Below are 24,326 nucleotides of genomic sequence, written 5' to 3'. Positions count from 1 at the left end.
ATAATTAAAATACGAGAGCTTAGCAATTTAAATCTCTTGGGCTGTATCCAATGTTAGTCCTACTTGGAGTAGAGCCACTGAAATGAATGGGATTTCTTAGACTAACATTGGACACAACCTATTCTATGTTTTCTTGGGACAGAGATAATGAAAACTTCAATTGGATTTCAAATTAACCTAATATATGTCTTTGTATAACAAAGCACATCCATGTGCCAATTTCCCATCTTTTTTTAAAAAAAGCAGATACTACGTTTTCAGAACTGCATAGAGCAGGACACAAGTCAACAAATGAATGAAACATTCTTTGGAGTTTTGTAAAGGAGGGCATAAGTATCCCTCTAGTAAGCGTGAATGGAGCTAGTGGTTGCTCAGTGACTGAGCATGAGCTTTGCATGCAGAACATCCCAAGTTCAATTCCTGATATCTCCACGTAAAAGATCACATGAAAGATCTATTCCTGGGTCTCCAGAAAGCCATTGCCAGGTAGAATATACAGTACTGAGCTAGATAGCAAATATTCTGAAAGGGCAACTTTTAAAATTTTAGGTCATTCTTATTGAAAGAATAAGACATCAGTTACAACACTTAATATATTTAATATAACTTGTATGGTTGTTGTTGCTGGATTAATGTTGTGCTGGTCTCGGACCGTAATGAAGGGATTGATTGATTAATATAACTTTGCTGCAAGGAAATCCCATCAATCCAAAGTGAAGAAAGAGTCCCTAGACCAGCCTTCCCAAATTTGGTGATCTCCAAAAGTTTTGGACTACAAGTCCCAGGATGTCTGATCAATTGGCTATGCAGGCTGGGACTGATGGGAGTTGAAATCCAAAAACACCTGAAGGGTACCAGGTTCAGGAAGGCTGCCCTAGATTTAGAATCCTCATAGTGGGAATGGCAACATAACTTTTTTTTGAAAGCAGTGAGGGAATATGGGTTTATGAAGGCAACACAACATGGATACAGGATATAGGACAATGTGGATATAACCCTCCCCTCAAGTGTAAAGACTACCCATTGCAGAGCAGAAATACATCCTATATCTCTCACCAGTGGTCTTGCTCAGAGTATCCAGCAGATACTAGATTTCTCTACTCCACCCCATTCAAGTAACACATACACACCTTTCCCTGATACTGCCACTATATTGAAAAACTTATTGACCATCCTTTCTGTCTGGGGCCACTTTATTTTCTAAGTGCAACATCAGAGTGAAAGACAAATGTTCAAAAAATCAGTCACAAAAACGCAATGAGTCTGCCCACCTGCTGTGTTAGGAATTGGCCAGAAACTGAAAGGATTTAAGCGTTGCTTTACAATTTGCCTCGTGTGGCGCAGAGCGGTAAAGCAGCAGTTTCTGCAGCTGAAACTCTCCCCATGGCCTGAGTTCGATCCCAGTGGAAGCTGGTTCTCAGGCAGCCGGCTCAGGTCGACTCAGCCTTCCATCCTCCCGAGGTCAGTAAAATAAGTACCCAGTTAGCTGGGGGAAAGGTAATAACCGCTGGGGAAGGCAACGGCAAACCACCCCGCTATAAGGCCTGCCAAGAAAACGTCAGTGAAAGCTGGCGTCCCTCCAAGAGTCAGTAATGACTCAGTGCTTGCATGAGAGGTTCCTTTCCTTTCCTTACAATTTGCAGATATCTCTTACCAGAACATCTCTTGCAAAACAACATCTCTTACCCGAGGTGAGGTCCTCCATTCATGAGATCAAAGACCTGTGCAGGATTTAGCAGTTGTTTGAATCTTCGTAGGAATTTTACACCCTGGTTGTCTCCACTTTTTGAGTTGACAAAGACCAACAAAGGGCTTGTACAAGAAGGGGGACAAGTGGCTTTCCAGAAACCTGAATCGAAAGAGGAAGAACAGAGGATGATTAAGCTGTATTACCATAGGATGGATAACAGCCTACAGTACAATAGTTATATTTAGCCAGCTTTCTACATGAAACTACATGATAGTTTCAATATTCTATCAAAATGTACCTGTTCTAAAAGATAAAGTATTCATAAAATAGCACTTAATTCTGACTTTTATTTTAGAATTACTTAGGTTTAAATATAAGATAATAAAATTCAAGGGGGACCTGCAATAAAATGTTACAGCATTGAGTGCTCTTGCTCACAGTTCCAGCCAGCCAGCTATGCCCCCGTTCAGGATACTCCATTCCCTTCTCCATCTCCACCTATGATTTTCTGGTCTCCCTCACAATAGCCAATCAACATTTTATGCCCACTGAGCATGCTCGGTCCTCACTGGGCTATTTTTGTTCTCCCACTCAGGGCTTTCCCCCCCTCTAAAGCTGTTTTGTACTTCTGCAAACCTTGGGGTTCCCCCAAGTCTGCTGATGCCTCCTGCTTGTGCGTAGATGGTGCTGCTTTGGCTACATAATGATCTATATTCAGATAATGCATTCACTATTAGTACATTGGTTAATAAATGTTTGAGAATCGATCTGATCGATCGATTTTGAGTTCTACAAAACTACCCAGAAGAAAATAAGTTTATAACTATTATTGTATCCTTAAGTGTTTGATCTCTGCAAATTTGCACATCAGTCCCTTGTCCTCACGTATGAAAAAAAGAGAATGAGCAAGAAGAGAAAAGGGAAAGAGAGAGAGAATGAAAGGAAGGAAGGAAGGAAGGAAGGAGGGAAGGAAGGAAGGAAGGAAGATGGAAGAAGGAAGAGGACGGTTAATGGTGCTTGTCTTATGAGAAGTAGATTTGTTTGAGTTATGCCAACACTGCCAATCAAGCAAACCATTCAGGAGCCAAACTTTTAAGGCAACACTGAGAAGCATTGCCTAATACTTACCATCTGAATCGATGCTGTTGAGAGCTGTGGGAGGAATGACGGATACTTTACAAAGGCCAAGGGGGCATTTGGTTGGTAACAAGTCTCTACATGAGGTATGTACCTAGAATAATAAAATTATACCAGCTAAATTTCTCCAGACCTCACTTTAATTAGCAGCATACATGTTTTCTTTCTATTCAGCTATTTGAAAGATCAAGAAATTCAAAGAAAGGAACAAGAAATAAATAGATCACAATTCTAATCCCAAAGCTGGCCCACAAGGGAAGAGGTGAGGTGGGAACTTGCAGCCACAATACTCGTTCCAGGCATAATAAACCTTAGTTTATTATGTCTGTATTGCTATGTCTGAACCAGCTCCTAGCCTTGTTGCATTTGTTACTAACCAGGGTCCTCAGCAAAGGATAAAAATGGTTTCATAAACCCTGGCTCTACCTAACTCAATGGAAGATAAAATCAGTTCACTTTTTAAGCCCTTGCAAACTTGATTCAGAAAGAAGACTGACATAAATCAAGGGAGGATTGACAAAGAGTAAGTTTGTTATATTAGAAACAAATTAGAAAAAAAATTGAAGGAATAAATTCTGCCATGAGTGAGATTAAATAATGACAACAGTACTAAAAATGATACGCATAGAAAAACAGCCTTTAATCTTTCCCAAGATAAAAGATTTTAAAAAGTTTTGCAATATGCCATATTGTTTCCTTTAAATAATGTGAAACATTACAGTTGGATACAAAATGGTTTGTCTGTATATCTTAAATGTCTTTCTTTTTGTTTGCTTTTGTAATACTCACACCAAGAAATTCATTAGCTTTAGGATTTGCACTTAAAAACCAATGATACATCCAAAGTAATTCAGTGCTATTGTACTTGACTGTCAAGAGAGAGGCCTTGCCAAAATAAAAGAGCCAGTTAATATGCAATTCCCAGGATGTAAGAGCAGCCTATATTTAGGTCTCAAATCCTGCATCTGAAAGATCCAATATACATTTATTATTGCTTTCAGATGTGACCTTTAGTTTGTGGCAAAGGACCAGTAAGCAAGCCATCTGGTATTCCATTTACCTTATTCCATTTATTCAACTCAAGTGAAATTTCCTTCTGTTGCTGTGGTAACACCATGGCAGATTGCCACTTAGGACAAATCCATCCATCATAGAGTCAGTGGATAGCCTTCCAAACTTCAGAGAAGCATCTACAGATGACTATGCATTTTACTTTGCTTGTCCACTTTCTCATGGCCACTTAGAAGAATGGTAAAAGCAGGCTAAAAAACTTTCCCCTCATCTAGGTGGCATTCTCAGAATATAAATGCACAATAAAGCAAACGAGAGTCAAATGTATCAGTGGTGCAGCATGACTGCACAACTTACCATGGCTTTGCACCAGAGACAGCGCCAGTCTTGCAAACGCAGGACACTGCCACATGTTTTGTCACACACCATACATTTGGCACTCACAGGTAGGTTTCCTTCAAGCCACTGGTGAGGCATTGAAATCTACAAACCAAGCAAAAAAGAAATCAGTGTCTTTACCACTCTGAGAATCACGAAAATGTAAGTTTTAATTAGCAAAGGCATCATCCTCTAACATCTTAAATACAGAAATAATTTGATTTTATATCATTCACAAGTCCAGCATCCTGTTTCTAACAGTGGACAACCAGATGCTTTCAGGAAGGCTTCCACAAATTGAATCATCAGTTCACATTGCAGGCCCTTTGGCAAGAAGGACACTCAACAGCACATTTCCTCTTCCATGAGCATGGAGAAGAAGACTCTCCCAGTTTTTTTTTATCCAAATCCACAAACAACAGAAACACCCACCTCTCTCCCAAGCCCCCTGTGAACACTGAAAGCTGCCTTATATTGAATCAGACCATTGGTCCATCAAGCCCAGTATGGTCGACACTGAGTGGCAGCAATGGCTTTCCATGGTTTAAGGCAGGATTCCGTCCTCTCCCTACCTGGAGGAGACGAGGATCGAGCCTAGGACCTTCCACTGAGCTATGTGCCTACCAGAGAGTTCAAAAGACAGGTGCAGAGGTCTTCTCTGACTTGTGCTGTGGTTTGGAGATGGTAAGAATCAAGAGGCATTTTGTTTTTTTTATCTTCCCCATTCTGCAGTTTAACTGCTTCTCCCTCAACCCTATGCATTTCTGGGACACTTTCCATTAACTTATGTGCTGAATTTTATAGTATTGCAGTCACTGATCCTGAGTGATTTGATTACATCTGTCACCAGATTCTAGTTGTCTCCATGATAAACTATTCTAATGCATAACCATTTGTCTGAATGATAACCTGAACATACAGGGTAATTAAAGTCACCTATTATTACATCTTCTCTTTTTATTGCTGGCCTGATAGCTTTCCCCATTTTAGATTACCCAAGAGTTCTGGCCACGTGGTCAATAGCATATCCCCAAGTATTGTATTACTTTTTGGGCTTAGTAGTTCCACTCAAAGTGATTTTGTGGAGTTCTTTGCTTTTAAGATTTCCAGTTTACTGGACTTCTAGAGCACCTCCCATGCTCTAGAAGTAGGTATAGATGTTGCTCCCTGATATCTCAAGAGGATCTTAGCAGAAGAAGAGCATATGCAACATGCCTTCTATATTCCTGCTAGCCTCCCCACATGAGAAATGGTCTTGTACCTACCCCATCTTCATCCTCAATGATATCCTTTCCAATAGATGCTAGTGTTGTCCATTTGCAGTTATTTGTTGCCCGGACAGCACACCGCTTATGGGCTTTAAATTTGCACACTAGGAAAAAAAGGGGAGGTGGGAAGAAATAAATGTTTCTTAGCATAGCACAAATAATGAGCTGAGAAAAGAGAACTCATTTTAGCCTAAATACAATCCAGAGTTTAAAAAAACTAGTTTTCTCTGGTTTTAGCATCATCAATTTGACCAATCTAATCTAAAAAGACAGTTAAAGCACATCTTTAACTGTTAAAGTTAAAGCTCGCTTGGTGCCAACATTGTTATCTTTTCGGTTTCCATGTCAAGACTTTTTTTCTTCTCCCAGGCATTTAACAGTGCATGTTGAGCTTTCTAACTGACCCCAGATCAATATCCATTTAAATGGATATTGTCTTTGTACAATATCTGTTTTGAGTTTTAAATTTTGTATATCTATTTTCTTAAATATTCAATGTTTAGGAAGTGAGGCAGGTGGCTACCAGGAGGAGGGCCTTCTCTGCTATGGCACCCCGGCTGTGGAATGAGCTCCCTAAGGAGGTTCGCTTGGCACCTACATTATAAGCTTTTAGTCTCCAGGTGAAGACCTTTTTTTATTCTCCCAGCATTTTAACAGTCTATAAATAAATTTTAACTTGATGTTTTAAATTTGTAATTTTGCATTGCTGCTGTTTTTATCTGCTTGAGCTTTTATATTGTATTTTATATTATGATTTTATACTGTTGTTTTATACTTTGAATGGTTTTAATTTTTGTGAACCGCCCAGAGAGCTCCAGCTATTGGGCGGTATAGAAATGTAATAAATAAATAAATAAAATAAAATAAAATAAATGTTTTAATCTTTGTAAATAATTTTAAGCCTATTCTCAATACAAGCCAATTATTCTAAAAATATTATTATAATTCCCAGGAAACATCTCATACACACACTCAAATGATTTTTTATTTGAAGCAGGCATATTTTACTAAAAATATTCCAAAGCAATCTAGTAGTTCTATAGGGTATTGCAATGGTAATAAATTAGCTACAGGGGGAAAAAAAACTTCTTTCACAATAGGTATATTTCTCAAATATGCCAAAATGGCATTCCGGACTTTAGAGATATGTCTCTTTCCATACCATTTACAACTCTTTAAGGATCTACCTCCACATTTATTTACTTTAAAACATATATACCATCCTTCAACCATGTTTCAAAAATACAATCAAATAACAATAATAAATAAGACATTCCCTCATTCTTCAATTTGTATTTGTAAACAGGATTTATTTATTTGGAACCAGGGACTATTCATTTGCAAGATCTGACATAAAACATTTCAGGTTTATACGTTGCAACTATTTTGAATGGCTATTAGTTAATGTAGTTAGGGTCTCACTGATGCCTTTTTGCAAGACTAATATCTTTATATCCCAAGAAGATTATCATAAAAGGTTATTACCTTCACAAGAGAGTCCATGGGATGTGACCCCAGAAAGTGCCTCCCGACATACATTACAATAAGTTGGTCGAGCATGTGAACAGGCGTACCAGTTATGCATCCCTGAGAAATGGTCCATACTGTACTGGGTAGACTGGGAAAAAATTCAAGACAGAAAAGCTAAAATGACATTCCAATGGGACATTAAAATAAATATAATATAGAAGTTTTAAAAAATCATCTTTATGAGTCATGAGTGATATCTGTCACAGAAGAACAGAAAGAACAAGAATGTTGCGCTGTGAGATAAATAGGAGGGAAATGAACAATGAATTGAGAGAACAGCATGGAATGAAATGTGAATAAAAGCTCACTGAGCATTTTTGCTTTGAGCACTAGAGTACAATCAGCTTGAATTTGGCCTGATTGATAAATTTGCCAGTTGTAAGCAATACAGATGCTGAGAGAGTTCCCCCATGAGCACTAAGAGTAAAAATTGTTTGTTTCAGCAGAGTTAGAAGAGTGCAAAAATCTAATACAGGGCTCCCAATCTACTTCCTTCCCCATGTCCTACCCCTATCCTTCAATTATTGATCGTTTGGTGGTTTCCTGGCTTTTTATGCAGTTTTTTCACCATCCTAAAACATTACAAATCTTCTTAGTTACTGGTAGTAAGAGCTTTACACTTCAATATACTGGTATTTTTTGGCCCTACTCCCTTTGCCCCCACCCACCGGTTTAATGAAACCCCCAAGAGCTTCTCTGAAATGGAATTCAGCCCTTGGGCTGAAAGGGTTCCCACATCTTACCTAGTCAACTTCTTGTTGCAGAATAAGACCATCCACCCACCCTTCTCAGCACAGTTTACAGCACCAACAAAAGCAGGGGAGGGGGCAGCAGAGCTTAGGAAGTCCTGGTTTTCTTCCTGTTGCCATAGGATTGCTCTGTTAGCATTTTAAACTCTGTGACTTTTCATTGCATTTTTATCTTCTGATCATTTAAAGTGTGTCTACTGTTATACACAGACACACACAGACACATCTATATATGTCTGTCTGTTGTGTAATTCTTTTCATTCCCTCAGCAAAGTAGCCCACTGAGGCATGACCAGAAAGCAGGAGTCATTGCAGTTTCCTATCTGCAAAACTACATAAGAGATGTCTTCTGAAATAAAAATAGTACTTGAGTAACTATACTAATCACAGCCCTTCTACTTTATTGAAGCACTCTTGTACAAAATTAGAGTTAATAATTTGTGTAGTCTTACTCATTTATGCAAAAGTTTAACTATTTTTTCTTATCTTGGATGACTCACAATAACAAGGTTGGAAGGCCTCTGTGCTATAGAGCAATCACTTTATATTTATACTGCTTATACACATGTTTTGATGCCAGTGACCTCACAGAATACCTACTGCTGAAAAAACAGCATATATGAACTGCAGGCAGTAAATGTGCTGTAGGTTGGGGTATAACTTATTAGATTACCTCAAAATGTTCACGATTCTGTACAGTCTTCAGTGCTGCAATCCAGTCTTCCATTTCTTTTCTGTTATCAGCACACAAGATGAGCTTCCGACATGGAGTAATAACCTGCAAGGTAAAAAAAATCGTGTATAAGTGGCAGAGATGCTAGGAGACGATGAAAATGACAAAGAATGTCTGTGTTATTATGACTTAAGTTTCTGAAGTCAGGATACTTCATCAGGAGAACCCAGAGAAAGTCTGCTATGGAACAATTGCATTTCTTGCAAAAAAGGAAGGAAAATATAACCCTCCCCTACCCGATTTGTATTTTACTGCTATAGAAGTTCTAGCCATACTCTAGTGCAGCGGTATGATATTCTCCAAACCACCGCCATTATTATGCACATCCAGGTTGCCCTGCTGTAATAGACAAAGCTCTTTTTCTTTGTTTGCATTTCGATGATTGAGAAGGGGGAGTTCACATCATCTATGTGTGTTATAGAGTTTTCCACCACACATGCATATACATATCACGATTCTATGTGCACTGATGCACATATGCGGCTTATGGAGGCTAGGAGTACTGAATGAGTCCACTTAGGATTTTTATGCAATAGGAAAAAAGTCCCTAACTCCATAAGCAGCTGAATAATTAAGCAACTTCTCCAGGGATGCTGCAGACTCAACCTCTCTTTAAGTTTCTAAAACAATGCAGGTTGCACACCTGTGTTTCATGGACCCAGTCAACATAGGAAATTGGACCAAACGACTTGAATGTTAAAAACTCTAACAACAGGTTGAAAATAAACCTTAATAAAATATATAATCAATTCAATACAGAAAGGGAGATTCATGCATAGTACAAAGATTTCACATCTACACAACAAATGTGGATGCCAATGTGCATCAAGATGGCCATCTTCATGTGCATAGCAATAATCCCATTGGACTGGCTGGATTTATGTTTTAATGCAGCTGGGAGGGAACATCCCCATTCAAGGCCATTATATTTTTACTATACCTTACTGAGGTATACAGTTTAATAGGTAATTTTATTATTATTTTGAAGGCTATATCCTATGTCTACAGAACTTTCAATTCAAAACCATTTTGTGTAACAATGTATGGTCACTATGCTGATCTTAACTTTGTGCTATTTTTTCTAAATTACCACCATAGCATTCTCTATATAGCATTCTCTGTTTTTTTACCTTATGTTAATGCAGTCGATACAATGCACAATCAATTCTTTCAAATCAGACTGGGAACTTTTACTTTTACACCAAATGCTTTTTTAATGCCTTTGGGTGATAAACATGAATGAGGAGCTGGAGAGACACATATACTAGGTGAAGCAGCATTTCCTTTGATTTGTTCTAAATTTACCCACCAATAATGCCACCATGACCTTTTGTTCTCATATAAAGGAAAACAATGAAAAACACAAGGGTCTGAGTAGATAAATGACCAGTCATCAAACAACCAAACAAATACTTCAAGAAGTTCATGAAATATATCTTGTGTACTTTCTCTAGGGATCTAGGTTTTATAGTTCGCAGCAGTCATACCTTGCTCAGAAATTTATGTCAATACTTTAAAATATTAAATGCGGCCTTTTCTTCCTTATATAGGAATGGCAAATTCTCAGTGGTGGTTTTATATAGTTTAAGTGCTGAAGCTGGAACAGTGCTGACAATGGAACAGGCTTGCAATTACTTTAGGAAAGAGTCTATTCCATTTTCAGCTAAAATATATTTAAACTGAAAAACAACAAAGAAAAACATATCTAATTATTTCCTGTGGATTAAGCTAATTTCCTGTAGACCATGGTAATTTGTATTACCATGAAATTATCACCAAGATTCTCTGGGCCAGTATAATACCTTAATTAGGGCCATGTTATAATCATAATATGGGAGGTTTCAAATTGCAAAAAATTAAAAAGGGGTTAAGTCCTTGTTTTGCAGATTCAGTCTTAAGGTGGCAAACACAAGAGGATCTTACATCCCACAATTAGATTAATTATTTAACATGTATTTATTAGTGATACATGTATTGCTTAATATAATATAATCCCAAAGCAATTTAAATATATATATTAAAATCACATTCAAAATACATTATTAAAAACAATTCCAATTACAATAACAGTACAAAGTAATACAAAGAGTAAGATGGAGTAGCATAACTACAATTAATTACAAACCAGAGAAAGCCTGGGTTTAATACCCAGCATCTCCAGGTAGGGATAGGAAAGAATTCTGTCTGAAACCCTGGAGAGCCACTGCCAGTCAGTGTTGACAACACTGGATTAGATGGACCAATGGTCTGACCCAGTATAAAGTTGCTTCCTATATTCCTAAGTAGTATTATTATGTAATGGTTGGATGTAATAAATTAAATAAGTGGTTAGCAGATTTGTTTTTTAAAAAACACACAACAGAGCCCCAGAATCCACCAGCAACAGCCAGTGACAAAAAGGCAACTAGGGGGTAGCAACAGTTTCATGCCTTATGAGCCATATGTTGAGGTTATCTGCCTATTCAAGGACAAATCTATTATCAAAACCTGAAAATGCACCAGGAGAGCTACACAAAACATAGCCACAGGCAATTAATTACAACTACCATTTTATAGGTGAGGAATGCTGAGACTGAGAGATAAGTTATTAAAACATGGGCAGGCACTGGCCATGGTTATTAAACAGATTTTTTTTTCTCATTTACATTTTTAAACAGCATTTTATTTATAACAACACACCAAAGATTTTACTGTTGCCTGATCTCTAACATTTTAGAATCTGCCGTGCAGAAATGATTTTGCAAAAATGTTTAGCAATATGCAAGTATTCCTTTAAAAAAAAAAGATTGTGTGATTTATCTTGGAATTTTCAGCAGCTGTGATAAATTTTTGTGGGTTTACAGCACCAACTTAGATGTAGAGCAAAAAACAGATGGCGCTTTTGCTCAAATTGAATTAAATCAGGAATTGTTTCTTCTAGAGCTATTAATGGGAGGCTATAAGAAGAATGATTTGGACAGAGCCAACTGGTTTCTGGCAGGTCTGGCCATCAAACAATATGATCCACATATCATATACCATGAGGCCTGCACAGAGCACAACATCACTGTGCTACAACCAGAAAGTAGGAACAAAATGGGTATACAGAACAGATAGCTTAAGAACCTGAGCCATGTCACAGGGGACAAGCCTAATCACACACATGCATATTACCAAAGGATTAAAAATATATAATAAATTCTAGAAAATGTTTTCATGTTTTACAGATAAAGAATACTATGACAGGGATTAGTCCCCTTTACAACAGACAACACACAGACAGTCATGGAAAACATACAGACACAAAGATTATGAAGAATAAATTCACAATAAGGATTTAATGAAGCAATCATATCATAATACCTATTATAATAACCCATATGGAAACTATTAATTTTAAATGCAACCTATCAAGTCAGGTCCTAGCAATGATGCTAAATATGACACTGCCAATCACATCAAGGTTTTTTTGTTTGTTTATTTAATAGTAAGTAATTTATTTTTTAGCGGGACCTGAGCACACAGGGATTAGTGGTTTAACTACCCCCACACTGCTATTTAACTGCCCCACCACCACTGACACCAGTGGAATCTTTTTTTTTTTAATCATTAATTGCAGCACAGGGAGCAGATATTTCGTAGAGATTACAGCTGGTGTATTGGAGGGTAATACCTCCTCTGTCCATGCAATAGGGTTCTGATAAAATCCCCCTGACATAGTATTCATAAACTAGGGGTGGGGAAACCTCCAAAAGTTGCTGGACTCCAACTTCCATCAGCATGGGAACTATAGTTTAACTACACCGAAAGGACCACAGTTTCACCCCTCAGATGAACAAAAAAAATCTGACACGATGGGCAACAATGCATTTAGGGGCACATTTAATTAGGGAGTTAGTAGGAACACTCCCAATATACCCAGTCCTAGAAGCAATAGATTTAAAGTCAACAAACAGTCCATTCAGTCTTAAAGATCAGTTCAGTCCTATAAAAACTTCTAAATATATTTTGATTCATGTCTTCAGCAGCAGCTGTAACAGAATATACAAACTTAAATTAATCATTTTCAGTACATATTCATGAATCATCCATCGCTTATTCCCCTATGGAAAATGTAACTCCTCCAATAAGCCTCTGAAATACTAGGGAAACCCAGGCTAAAGTATCAGAAATCCTCTGGATAAAATGGGATCTAAACTAAACTCAAGTTTCATCAGAGAATGTTTTTGGCCAAGAAAAAGGCAAAGAAGAGAAAGAGAGAATTCGTAATGAATTCATATTAAAGATGATGAATTGTAGCATGCATACTTTGTAACAATTGTGTTCAGATGTTATTAAACAGATTTCAAAATTTGAATGAATATGATCTGTCTGTATGACTTGAAAATGATTGCTTTCAAGGTTAGTTATACTTGGATTTTTTATACTGACTTGATGCTTGACATTTTCTTAAGATTCCCCCCACCCCCCGTATCAGTTATTGTAGTGAACATAGTTGATCTGACTGGACTTGTTTAAATTATTAAATCAAGCTTTGTGGGATTACAAAACAAAGAATCTCTCTGTTATATACACCCACCCATACACCATGATAGACACTCAGATTCAGTCCCTCTCTCTCAGACAGCCATACAGACACAGACATGAAACAAGCTCACTGTAGAGGCTCATTCTGCCAGGTCTGCTGCACTTTTGCTTTGCCATTGCACAGTTGTCAAGCCATCAAAGCTCCCCTCTTTGTCACCATGCCCCACAAAGAGCTCATTCTCTATTTGTTGGCCTCCTTGTTCTCGCCTGCTGCCCCATCCAGCCCATCACTCCAATTAGAGACAAGGCTGCTGGTGAAAAACTACCCACGAGCCTGCCCAGCTGCTGCTGTCACCACTGCCATCACTACTGTCAAAAGCCCCTCCAGCTGGGTTGAACTGGTCCAGAAAGCTACTTGTTCTCTTCTTCCCCAGTCACCCATTTCAAAATATGTGTACGTGGGCTGACACTTCATGTGCACACAGACAGAAACATCTGGGCCTCCCTGAGCCTTTGCAAGGGGTGGTACTCTAATGAGGTCAGGTGCAAGGGAGACCCACTATGTTCTCAGAGCTGCGTTTAAATCAGGAAGGGCCAGTAGCCAGTTGGAATCCAGCATCAGCCAGCCAGTGGACTACCTGCCCCTACCTTGGACAAAGTGTTTTCTCTCTCTCTAGATGGTGCACCTCCAAAATAAGACTAGCAGTTTGTGAACACTGTCACCCGGCCTCAGAGAAGAATCAATCTCAATAAATGTATTTACTAATAATCTGATTTTCTCATCTCTCCTTTGGCTGACTGTTGTCTCATAGTACTAAGCTGTTCAACAGTGCTTTTGATAGAACTATTCTTATATTAAAATAAATGTAAGAGTTAGGTAAGCTGGGAAACAACGCGTAAAAACAAGGAATAGCTCATTTTACTTAAGCACATTCTTCACCAAAGCACTGTTACAACCACGCATACTAGAATTTAAACTAGAATTAAACCACATTAAAACAGCTTTCTTCATTCCAAAACATTAAGTGAAGCCTTATGCTTCAAGTTTTCTCTATTTGTTACCATTGAAGCAATTGTTTTTTACGTCCTTCATTTTCTAGTAGAGACAGAAGTTTAAGATGAAATTCCCTCACTATGTTTTGATCAAAAGGAATTCTTACCCATTGCTGTCTCCAGGTCTTTCCCAACATTTCCCAGCTACCCTGAAAGCTCTCAAGACTGAAACGATGGCTTTGGCCAAACACCCAGTAAAATGTCCTTTTATCAAAATAGATGTTCCAGTGACCACAAGAGACAGAAAAATAACGTTAAGGATACACTAGCTGGGGTTTAGATTAGCTTGAAATACGCAGACACATACCACAAGATAGAGGTGGTCTAAATGAATCTGCTAAATATAGCTATCCTGATGCAGTATACTTTTGAAAGCAGCCAACACTGGAGTGTGATAGGGACAGATAACTAAAGCTGTTTCCTCTTTACTCATATCCTGCCTGAACACAGCCCTATGTACAATTTGTCAACCTCGAGCTCCCCAAGAGACTATCAAGTATTTCAAAATAGAGAGATATAGGAAATCTTTTTATTTTAGTAAAATAAAAAGCAATTCTGCACATAAATCCTTTTGATACTAATGAGGCTTAGGAGCCCATTACTAAGGCCAAAATTTGACATATTTTATAAAGCCCTTTAATTATCACTTGGGAATCTTCTGCTGCTTCTGTTAGTGCATTACCATGGTTTGCAACTTATGCTTTTCTCAACTTAAATATCAACACATACCCTGCAGTTAGAATAGAACACACCCACCGCTTGTCTACCACAGATAGTGGTTCATAATGCCTGAAACTAGCCTCTGATGCGATCCCATAATACAGCCTGTAGGAAATCTTGGTTTTCTGCACTATCTGCATAGAAGAAAGCAAGAAGTCCTTTTTCTTTATATATATTTCCTTTAGAGAGGCAGTGTGTGTGTATCCATGTGAAAATCCTTGGGAAGGCCAGCTTCTACAGCTGCTCCCCTTTTGCTTGATGAATTTTGCAGTGTATTTTCCCTCCCAACCTCAGTTGTTCCTGTGAAATGCATTGTTACAGAGGCAAAAACTTTGTGCCACAATTTTCTAACTTTTAAAATGTAATACCAGTTAACAGTAACCAAGGAGATACTTCCATACAGGGTGGAGAGGTTATAATATAAAAAAGCAATTCCAAAATGTGTACTATTCTATCAAGGACAAATAAGAGGAAGTACTTCTTCACACAACGCATAGTTAAATTATGGAATTCACTACCACAAGATGTGGTGATGATCACCAATTTGGAGGGCTTTAAAAGGGGGTTGGATAAATTCCTGGAGGCGAAGGCTATCAATGGCTACTAGCCCTGATGGTTGTGTGCTATCTCCAGTATTCGAGGCAGCAAACCTGTGTGAACCAGTTGCCGGGCAATATGGGTGGGAGGGTACTGTTGCACCATGTCCTGCCTTGTTGGTCCCTGGCCGATGGCTGGTTGGCCACTGTGTGAACAGAGTGCTGGACTAGATGGACGCTTGGTCTGATCCAGCATGGTACTTCTTATGTTCATATGTTCTATGGAAAAAATGGTGAGTGGGAGATTAAAAATGTGCACCAGATAAAGCTTCTCCTCACAGGTGACACAAAGATCACAGGAAATGTGAAATGCAATTGTAAATCCACCTACATGGGCATCAATAGATTTTAAAAGTTTCTACAAACACATTTAACACTATAGTTCTGTCTTTACATATGCATAGCAACAGTGAAGGAGGGGCTCAGATGTACTTTAAGTGCCATGTCTGAAATCAGTCTTAAGTGCAAAATTGCAAATATTCTTAAGAAACTGAACTTTCACCAACTATAAGATTTATTTTGCAAGAAATTCCAATGTATTGTAGCACTTGGTTTCTTTTCCATTGATTCCCAATTTAGAACTGCTCAAACACTTCACATGCTTCGTAATTATACAGTAGGATAGAGGGAGAGATTTTGCTAGAATGCTGCAATGGTGGTAGGGAGACACTTTTTTTCTGTTGAGGGATGCATTCCCTCAGGAGTAACCTGTTGTGGGACATATGGTGGCAGTGGTCAGGACTGAAGCCAGTGGTTGGCTGAGCCAGAACCAAAACTGGATGGAGCCACCCTTTTTCTCTTTCTTTCTGCCATCCCCTTATCTCCCCTCACCCCTCGCCTTATCAAGCAGACTATTGGAGAAGGTACAGAACACTCTTGCTAGAGGTCTGAACTGATCACTTGTAGATGGCATTGGAAGTTAGGCTGAGAAACACAGGTTGTCCACCCCTGTTGTAGAGCAATTAGAGTGATTTCCCTTTAGACCTACCATAGCACCGGCCATGATTCAGCATTGGTAGGGTAGCATGAAAACTATACAAATATAATGGGGAAGAAACAGACGGTTAACTGTTTTCCTATTTCCTAATTATTTTCTTTAGAAAATGAAAGTCTTGCCCAAATGAGGTAAACAAAAGGGATAAGAGATGGAAAAAAAGCATTTTAGAAGAGCATATTGCTAACAATATCAAGGCCAACAATAAAGAATTCTTTAAATATATCAGAAAAGTCCAGCTAGGCAGGCAGTTGGACAGCTGAATGATAATGGAGTTGAAGGAGTACTGAAGGAGGACAGCTTCTCTGAAATTGCAGAGAAGCTGAATGATTCTTTGCATCAATCTTCACTGCAGAAGATATAGAACAGATACCTTCCTGATGTTTTCAGGAAGGGCGTCTGGGGAATTTAGTTCTTAACCTTACTGATAGATTGAAAGCAAATAAATTGCCCAGACCAGTTTGTATCCATCCTAGAGTTCTCATAGAACTCAAATATGAAACTGCTGATTTTCTAACCAAAATAAGCAACATGTCCCTAAGATCAGCCTCAGTACCAGAGGACTGGAAGATGGCCAACATAACACCAATTTTTAAAACGGGATCCAGGGGGTATCTGGGAAATTACAGGTTTGTCAGTTTCAAGTAAATTGGTTGAAAGCATTATTAAAGATAAAAATAGTTAGCATATAGAAGGACAAGTCCTGCTGAAAAACATGATTCCTGCTAAGGTAAGTCCTATCTCACTAAACTTTTAGTGTTCTTTGAGAGTGTCAATAAGCATGTGTCAACACTGTTCACTGGGACTTCCAAAAGGCTTTTGACAAAGTCTCTCACCAAAGATTCCTGAGCAAACTTAGCAGTCATGGAATACAAGGAGAGGTCCACTTATGAATTACTAACTAAAGAACAGAAAGCAGAGAAGAGGAATAAATGATAAATTCTCCCAATGGAGAGAAGTAAAAAGTGGGGTCACAATGGGATCCATATTGGGATCAATGCTTTTCAACTTGTTCATAAATCATCTGGAATTAGGAGCGAGCAGTGAAGTGACCAAGTCTGCCAATGACACCAAATTATTTAGGGTGGTTAAAAAAAAGGGGGGGGGTGTTGTGAGGAGCTCCAAAAGGATTTCTCCAAAGTGGGAGAATGGGCATTCAAATGTGGTTCAATAAGCGCCATCACATCTAGGTTGAAACACGCGGCTCCCGTCGCTTCTCTGTCATCACTCCGACGTCACTTCCTGAAAACAGGAAGTAATTAGGCCCATTCAGTCCGGGAGGATTGAGTAGCAACCGGACTTTTTCTTGCGGGGAGGTTGCGGCACAACAAAGGCCAGAAGGATCAGAAGACATGCAAGAGGCAGACTATGTCATGTGAGCAATCTGTGAGTGCCCAATAAAGAGCGTGCGGTAAAAAGCTCATCGGATGGAGCTTAATGTAAAGCTAATTTAAAGTGATGCATGTTGGGGCAAAAACAAACAAACCCCAACTTCAAGCATGACCTGATGGGATCTGAGTTGCAGGGGGACCAACCAAGGAAGAGATCTTGGGGATATGGTGGGCAGCTCGATGAAAATGTCGACCCAGTGTGCAGTTGCTGTAAAAAAAAAAAAAAAAAGGCAAACTCCATCTTAGGCATAATTAAGAAAAGGAATTCAGAACAAAACAGCCAATATCATATTGCCTTTATACAAATCTATGATGTGACCACACTAAGAATACTGTGAACAATTCTGTTCACCACACCTAAAAAAAGTTATTGTAGAACTGGGAAAAGTGCAGAAAAGAGCAACTAAAATGATCAAGGGGTGAAGAATCTTCCTTATGAGGCAAGGTTGCAACAGCTGGGATTATTTAGCTTGGAAAAGAGGAGATATGGTAGAGGTCTACAAAATTTTGCATGGCATGGAGAATTTTCTCGCGCTCTCTTAAAATATTAGAATCCAGGGTCATTCCATGAAGCTGATTGGTGGGAGATTCAGGACAGATAAAATGCAGTAGTTCTTAACACAGTGCATAATTAAACTATGGAATTCACTACTACAAAATGTAATGATGGCCATCAATTTGGATGGCTTTAAAAGGTTAGATAAATTCCTGGAGAAGGCTATCAATCGCTATGTGCTACCTCCAGTATCAGAGGTAGTAAGCCTATGTACTCCTGTTGCTGGGGGACATGTTGCACTCGTGTCCTGCTTGCAGGTTCCTGGTTAGCAGCACTGTGTGAACAGAATGCTGGACTAGATGGACCCTTGATCTGATCCAGCACGGCTCCTATGTTGTAACTGCAGCAGCTTCTCAAGTTTCATATAGTGTTAAAACCGATTATATGAATTAACAAGTAGATTGAGGTAGTAGTTAATTTTACAAAAAATGCACGAAAGCAATACAGATTTAAAATGTAAGAAAATAAGCTTGAAATGCCAGAGCACAGCCTTGCTAATGCAAGTAAATAGATAGGAACTAATCCTTTTAAAAAAGGAGTAGGGGGAAGAGAATATTAGCCTGGAGCCAGACTGGTGCAAGCAGCTTCTCCACTTGTGGATAGGATCTTTTAAGTTGCTCCATTCCAGACCTTTGGAAAAGCTCCCTCCAAGAGCTGGGGGTGGGAAGCATCCAGGCTGGCACCCAATAAAGAATAAGGGGCAGCTTTAGATTGTGAGCAGATGGAAGCACTTTCGCTCACACATTGGGGTGTGTGTGTATCTGACCCATGTTACTCAACACCAGTGATGTCACAAGTGCCTTCTAACAGATGCTCACAATAGCTTTACATGTTTCTATTGCAGCAATGCTAACCACATTGCTGTATATTAGTTTCATTCCCCCCTTCTCCCCACCCCACCAAATGCTGCTTTAAGTGTTTAATAACTTGCAAAACTGGTTTGCCCTGAAAACATGGCGGGACAGAGAAAAATAAATAAACATTTGAACAGCAAGTAATGAGGGCTCTAAAATATTACTTTCAAGTCTCTGAAAAGTTATTGTCTGTACATCCCCAAAGAGAACATGAATGAGCTAAGAAACAACCCTGCGTATATGCACAAAGCTAGATTTCTTAAGACATTCTAGGAGAAAGTGAAATAATTTTCTAGTTGCTTCCCCTGGTAATATGTATAGGTCAGCCATGTCCACAAATAAAGTTTATATTCCATTTGCTGTCTCTGTCTCTTTATATTTTCAGAGGTTGCAATGGAAAAGCTGACATGAAACTACTTTCTCTGGGAAAAAGTAATCTCCCAGCCCAGGGTCAAATTCCTATATCCATCTGGAAGTTCATTTCTGAACAAGCCAGAGTTGCAACAAATCTAGAAAATTACCAAGCAAAGGAACTTTACTGTCCAAATCCATGAAAACTAATATGTGATTTTTCAAGTCCCCAAAGGAGGCATTGCCTGCCTAGTGCTAATTGTTAAGAACAGTCGTTAATTCAAGAGGTCTTGAAAACATGAACACTACCAGCAAAGGGAAGCCTAGGCCTAAAGTCTGGCTCACACAAAAAGAAGTTAAGGTACCTTAGAGATGTCACGAACTGCCTTGCTGGGCAAGAGCTGACTTCCATCAGATATGTCAATACAAAAAAAACAGGGGTGGAAAACTTGGAGCTTGGTTTTTTTTTTTTTTTTTTAAGTAGATTCCCAAGATCCACCAACTGGATCTCATAATTGGCTCAGTGGGGGCAGACATACATAGAGAATTAAGCAGCAAGAGAGATGCTTTTTGATGTTGCTATTGTTAAAACAACTGGAAGTAAGAAAAACTGACAGATTTACTGCAAGTCTCCCAGAGATCTATAAGTAGATCTGGATCTACCTTTTGCCCATAGGTGGGAATGCAAAATCCACGTTGCTGGCTGAAATGTTTAATATGAATATAATATGTATCTTAAAAATGTATCTAATGCATCAGAAATTAAACAACTGCACCTCATTCAAATATAAATCATTTAGCGCTATGATCATGAGTCTTAGGGCCTTCCTAGATGAGGCCTTAGCGCGCCTTGAGACCCGGTTTCCCTGCTGTGCGTCCAGATGACCTCCAGTGAGGCCGCCTCCAACGCGCCATAAGCAAAGTCGCTTATGGCGTGCCTTTTTCGCAGCCCCGGCCTCAGGCCGGAGCTGCGAAACATGTGGGAAGGCCGCGAAAAGCCACGGACCTGTCACAGCGCTCATACGAACGCTGTGCCCATCGTGCCAGGGGGTGGGTGATCTGGGGGGGAGATGGCAGAGGGCGACGAAGGAGATGGTGAGGGGATGGCGGAGGGCGACGAAGGAAATGGTGAGGGGGGGGCGGAGGGCGACGAAGGAGATGGTGAGGGGGGGCGGAGGGCGACGAAGGAGATGGTGAGGGGGGCGGAGGGCGACGAAGGAGATGGTGAGGGGCGGAGGGCGGCGAAGGAGATGGTGAGGGGATGGCGGAGGGCGACGAAGAAGACGGCGAGGGGGGCGGATGGGGGGGATTAAATAAAAAAAAACCTTACCTTCTCCGGCGGCTTCGGGCCCCACATGGCCCCTTTAACAACAAAAAAAACATGGCCGACGCTGCAGGGCTTCCATCGTCCCTGCGGGTCGGCCGTCTAGGAGGCTGGGCGGCGCGCGTTAAACTTAGCGCACCGTAGCCCCGCCTCCCTGCCGGCTTATCCCGGCAGGTCTAGCAAAGCCCTTAGACTCATGTGCTTTTACCTCCCTTTTTCTTCTTTTGCACTGCGACTCACAGATCAGAAACATGTGTTTCACTTTCAACTAACCACAGTTGTTATGTCCAAACTGAGAACTGCAGTTAGCTTTATGGAACAAGCCAGAATCATTAATGATGATTTGAAGTAGGATTGTTCAGGCAAACCATAGTTAAAACTAACCATAGTTTGTGCTGGTAGGGATATAATGACAAAATGTGGTTAGTTGAAAACAGGAAGCAAATGCTTCTGATCTCCTCCTTGCAACTGTGCCAGAGGAGAAGGGAGAGGAGAGCATTTGACATGCTTCCTCTAGCGTTAAACTATGATTTAGTGTTGCATCCGAGAGAGGCAGTTGTTTTTCTGCCTTTTTTGTTGCGATGTTGAGAGTTTTGGAAAAATTTCTCAGGGTACAGAGCTTTAGTGCTTATGTTATTGTAAGGAGTTGGCTGAGTGGTTCGGGTGTGTGCATGCTCTTACTTTTACCATCCCCCCACCCGCCGCCATTTCTGTCCTTGCAGCCTCTCTGGCTGTTTGAGCTTCTTGGAAAGCCCCCCTAGCGGACTTAGCCAGGACTTCCTCCCTTGGGGCATTCCAGCAAGGCTTCTTGCTGTATACCTGAGAGCTGAACAAGGAGTTCTTATTATTATTTTTCTTCTTCTTGATGTTAAAGCAAAAGCAAAAATGCCACTCTCAGCTTTCAGGCACTCTGCAGGCATCAGCACAGAGAAGCCCCAAGGGAGGAAGTCTAGAGGCTGCAAGGAAAGAAGGTGCGTGGGGGGGGGGTGCAAACAAAAGAGCACATACATACCTCAGCCACCTCCTTGCAGAAGAATAAAGTCCTGCACCATGAGAAATTTCTTCAAAATTTTCACCCCTTTTGGGGTACAATTTCTTTTCGTCCCTCTTCTCCAATGAATGTTCAAAAATAAATAGATCAAAGAATTTGTCACAGTGCTAATTTAGAACCCCATGTTTTGCAAATCTGAAGAAAATTAAAACGGATTATTTTGAACCTAGTTAACCAACCAACCAGACATGAATAAAGGCAAGGGGCAGGCGTTAAATTCCCTACCAGTAAAACAACTTTCCTCTCTAAGGGAACAAAATCCCTTAACAAACAATCACGACATCTTCCTCATTTCCATTGTCCTTCTCAGTGACTCCATTTGAAATATGTCTACCCCATTTTGTGTTCCCAGTTGTACAGTAACAGTAAACTGTAAAAAAAATCCTTTAAGTAGCAATGAAAGGATAAGAGAACAGTCTTTTTGTGAAATACTAAATTAACAGACAAGGAATTCAACAGGAATTTTTTAAAAAATACAATACACTCCTTATATATTGGGCTTGTTCTGCACTCATTTGGTCTACTGTATAATACCTTGTCACACACATCTATGGCAACTAATAGCCAGGTTTCCTACCAATATAAAGTCATCGGTGGTAAGCACATAGTATGCAATGGGAGGACAGAAGGGAGATATGGCAAGGATTTCTGACTCATAATTGCTTCACAACAGCAACAAACTGACTCCCCTCACAAAAAATATACTGTGAAATGAAGAAAGCTTGAGGTAACCAGGAGAGGAGTTTTTTTGTGGAAGGACTCTTAACCAACTCCTAGGATTAAAATGCTTTAATACTAAGACTGTGTCTTTCACACCAGGTTCTGGTTAAAAAAAAGTAGATCCCACAAGCCTAAAGTCTGCCTAACCCTGCTGTACAGCATACAAATGGGCTATACAACTGCACTAAACTTTTTTCACAGGCAAACATGAAACCACAAGTCCTGTTTACCAAAGGTCTGCCTCTAAGTTATGCCTTCAACAGAAACGGTGGACTACTGAGGCTTACTTTGCAAATAAAGAACAGTATTTAGAACAACCTCAATTTTACCATGAACTAAGCCACCTGGACTAAAAGCAGTAAAACAAAATTAAAGCAAAGTATATCTAGCTCTATTGCTTTCATGCAGAAAAACACACATTGCGTATATCTTGCTGCTGAAATTATTAATACAAACATCTGCATCAAGGATTGCCAACTGGCAGCTCATGGAGCAAATCCAAGCCCTGAAGCAATTTGATACGTTTCCTGGTTTGAATTAAGATATGCTAAATTGATTTTCAAACAGTTAGAAACATATTTCATGTTTCACTGACACATCTCATTATTACACGCTTGCTACGTTCAAAGCGGAAAGAAAGGTGTATACATGTGCATGTTTGTAATACTATAGCTGAACACATGGGTTTCATAACTGAGGAACACTTACCATTAAATTCCATCACTTTTATTATGGAGTCTGTCCATTTTTGAAGGAGGTCTAGAGCAAGGGTGGGCAGCTTGTGGCCCTCCAGAGTTTTGGTCTACATCTTCCATCTGCTCTAACCATCATAGCCAATGATGAATATTGATGGAAGCTGGAGGCTAAAACATCTGAAGAACCACATATTACCCAAGCCCTGACCTAGAGACCAGACCACCACCACCAAATTCAGAATCCGTCCATCCTTGATGTCTACATAAACCCACATTGTCAAAAGTACTTCACATCCCTCCCACTCACCCCCTCCCCTGTCTAAGAGAAGCCACAATGTATATCTTAAGATTCTCTGTTCACAAAATACTTTGTTTGTGTATGTGTGTGTGTGTTTTTAAAAAAGAGAACTGTATTATGAAATTTGAAAAGAAAACTTTAAAATGTCTCTACACTCACAAGCAGCATGGACCACTCTCTATCTTCACAGTCTCAGTGGCCCGCTTCAAGCTTCCCAACCCACAACAACACACTGAATGTTTCTGTGGCATGAAGACTCTCCAGAGTTTTAATGAGTAGCAAAGCAGAACTGCTTGAAACCATGAATGCAACAAATAGTTTCCAGACAGCTAGTTATACAGCAGAAAATCCTAAGACCATTGCTAACCCAAACCAGCCCCAAATGCACTTTTGCTAAAGCCTTTCAGCTAACCATTCTTCATGACAGTCAGTGTAGCTTAGCAGCTACAATTCATGGGGTGAACCTGCAGAAGTTACTAACCTATTTCCCGAGTTAACCTCTAACTAACAAACATAACCTACATTACAGGGTTATTTGGAGGCTAAAACATCAATTTGAGGTCCTTGGAAGGATAGGATACAAACATAACAATAAAATAAAAGACATTTCAGGACCAAATTTATATGAGTACACTAGCTAGTGTGAAAACTGGCTTCCAGGTATACCAGCAACAATAGAACAGAGCAGAATTCAGTGCCACTACTTAGAGTATAGAAACAA

At 39.6% G+C, this 24,326-nt stretch overlaps 1 protein-coding gene across 4 annotated transcripts in view; it reads right to left on the bottom strand.

Annotated features, from left to right (window-relative positions):
• DGKD (diacylglycerol kinase delta) overlaps nucleotides 1–24,326 on the bottom strand; it is an 81,966-nt gene that overhangs the window by 26,605 nt on the left and 31,035 nt on the right. For all 4 annotated transcript variants that reach the window (XM_063132408.1, XM_063132405.1, XM_063132406.1 and 1 more), the window contains 6 exons: nucleotides 8,437–8,541; nucleotides 6,970–7,102; nucleotides 5,482–5,588; nucleotides 4,196–4,321; nucleotides 2,819–2,921; nucleotides 1,687–1,849 (listed from right to left, as the gene is read on the bottom strand). In XM_063132408.1, the coding sequence (XP_062988478.1) occupies nucleotides 1,687–1,849; nucleotides 2,819–2,921; nucleotides 4,196–4,321; nucleotides 5,482–5,588; nucleotides 6,970–7,102; nucleotides 8,437–8,541 (737 nt within the window). The remainder of the gene's footprint in view (nucleotides 1–1,686; nucleotides 1,850–2,818; nucleotides 2,922–4,195; nucleotides 4,322–5,481; nucleotides 5,589–6,969; nucleotides 7,103–8,436; nucleotides 8,542–24,326) is intronic.

The sequence above is a fragment of the Elgaria multicarinata genome, chromosome 8 (assembly GCF_023053635.1).
Source record: "Elgaria multicarinata webbii isolate HBS135686 ecotype San Diego chromosome 8, rElgMul1.1.pri, whole genome shotgun sequence".
Taxonomy (NCBI): Eukaryota; Metazoa; Chordata; class Lepidosauria; order Squamata; family Anguidae; genus Elgaria; species Elgaria multicarinata.
The sequence above is the reverse complement of the archived record's forward strand: the minus strand, read 5'-3'. Positions and strand labels throughout refer to the sequence as shown.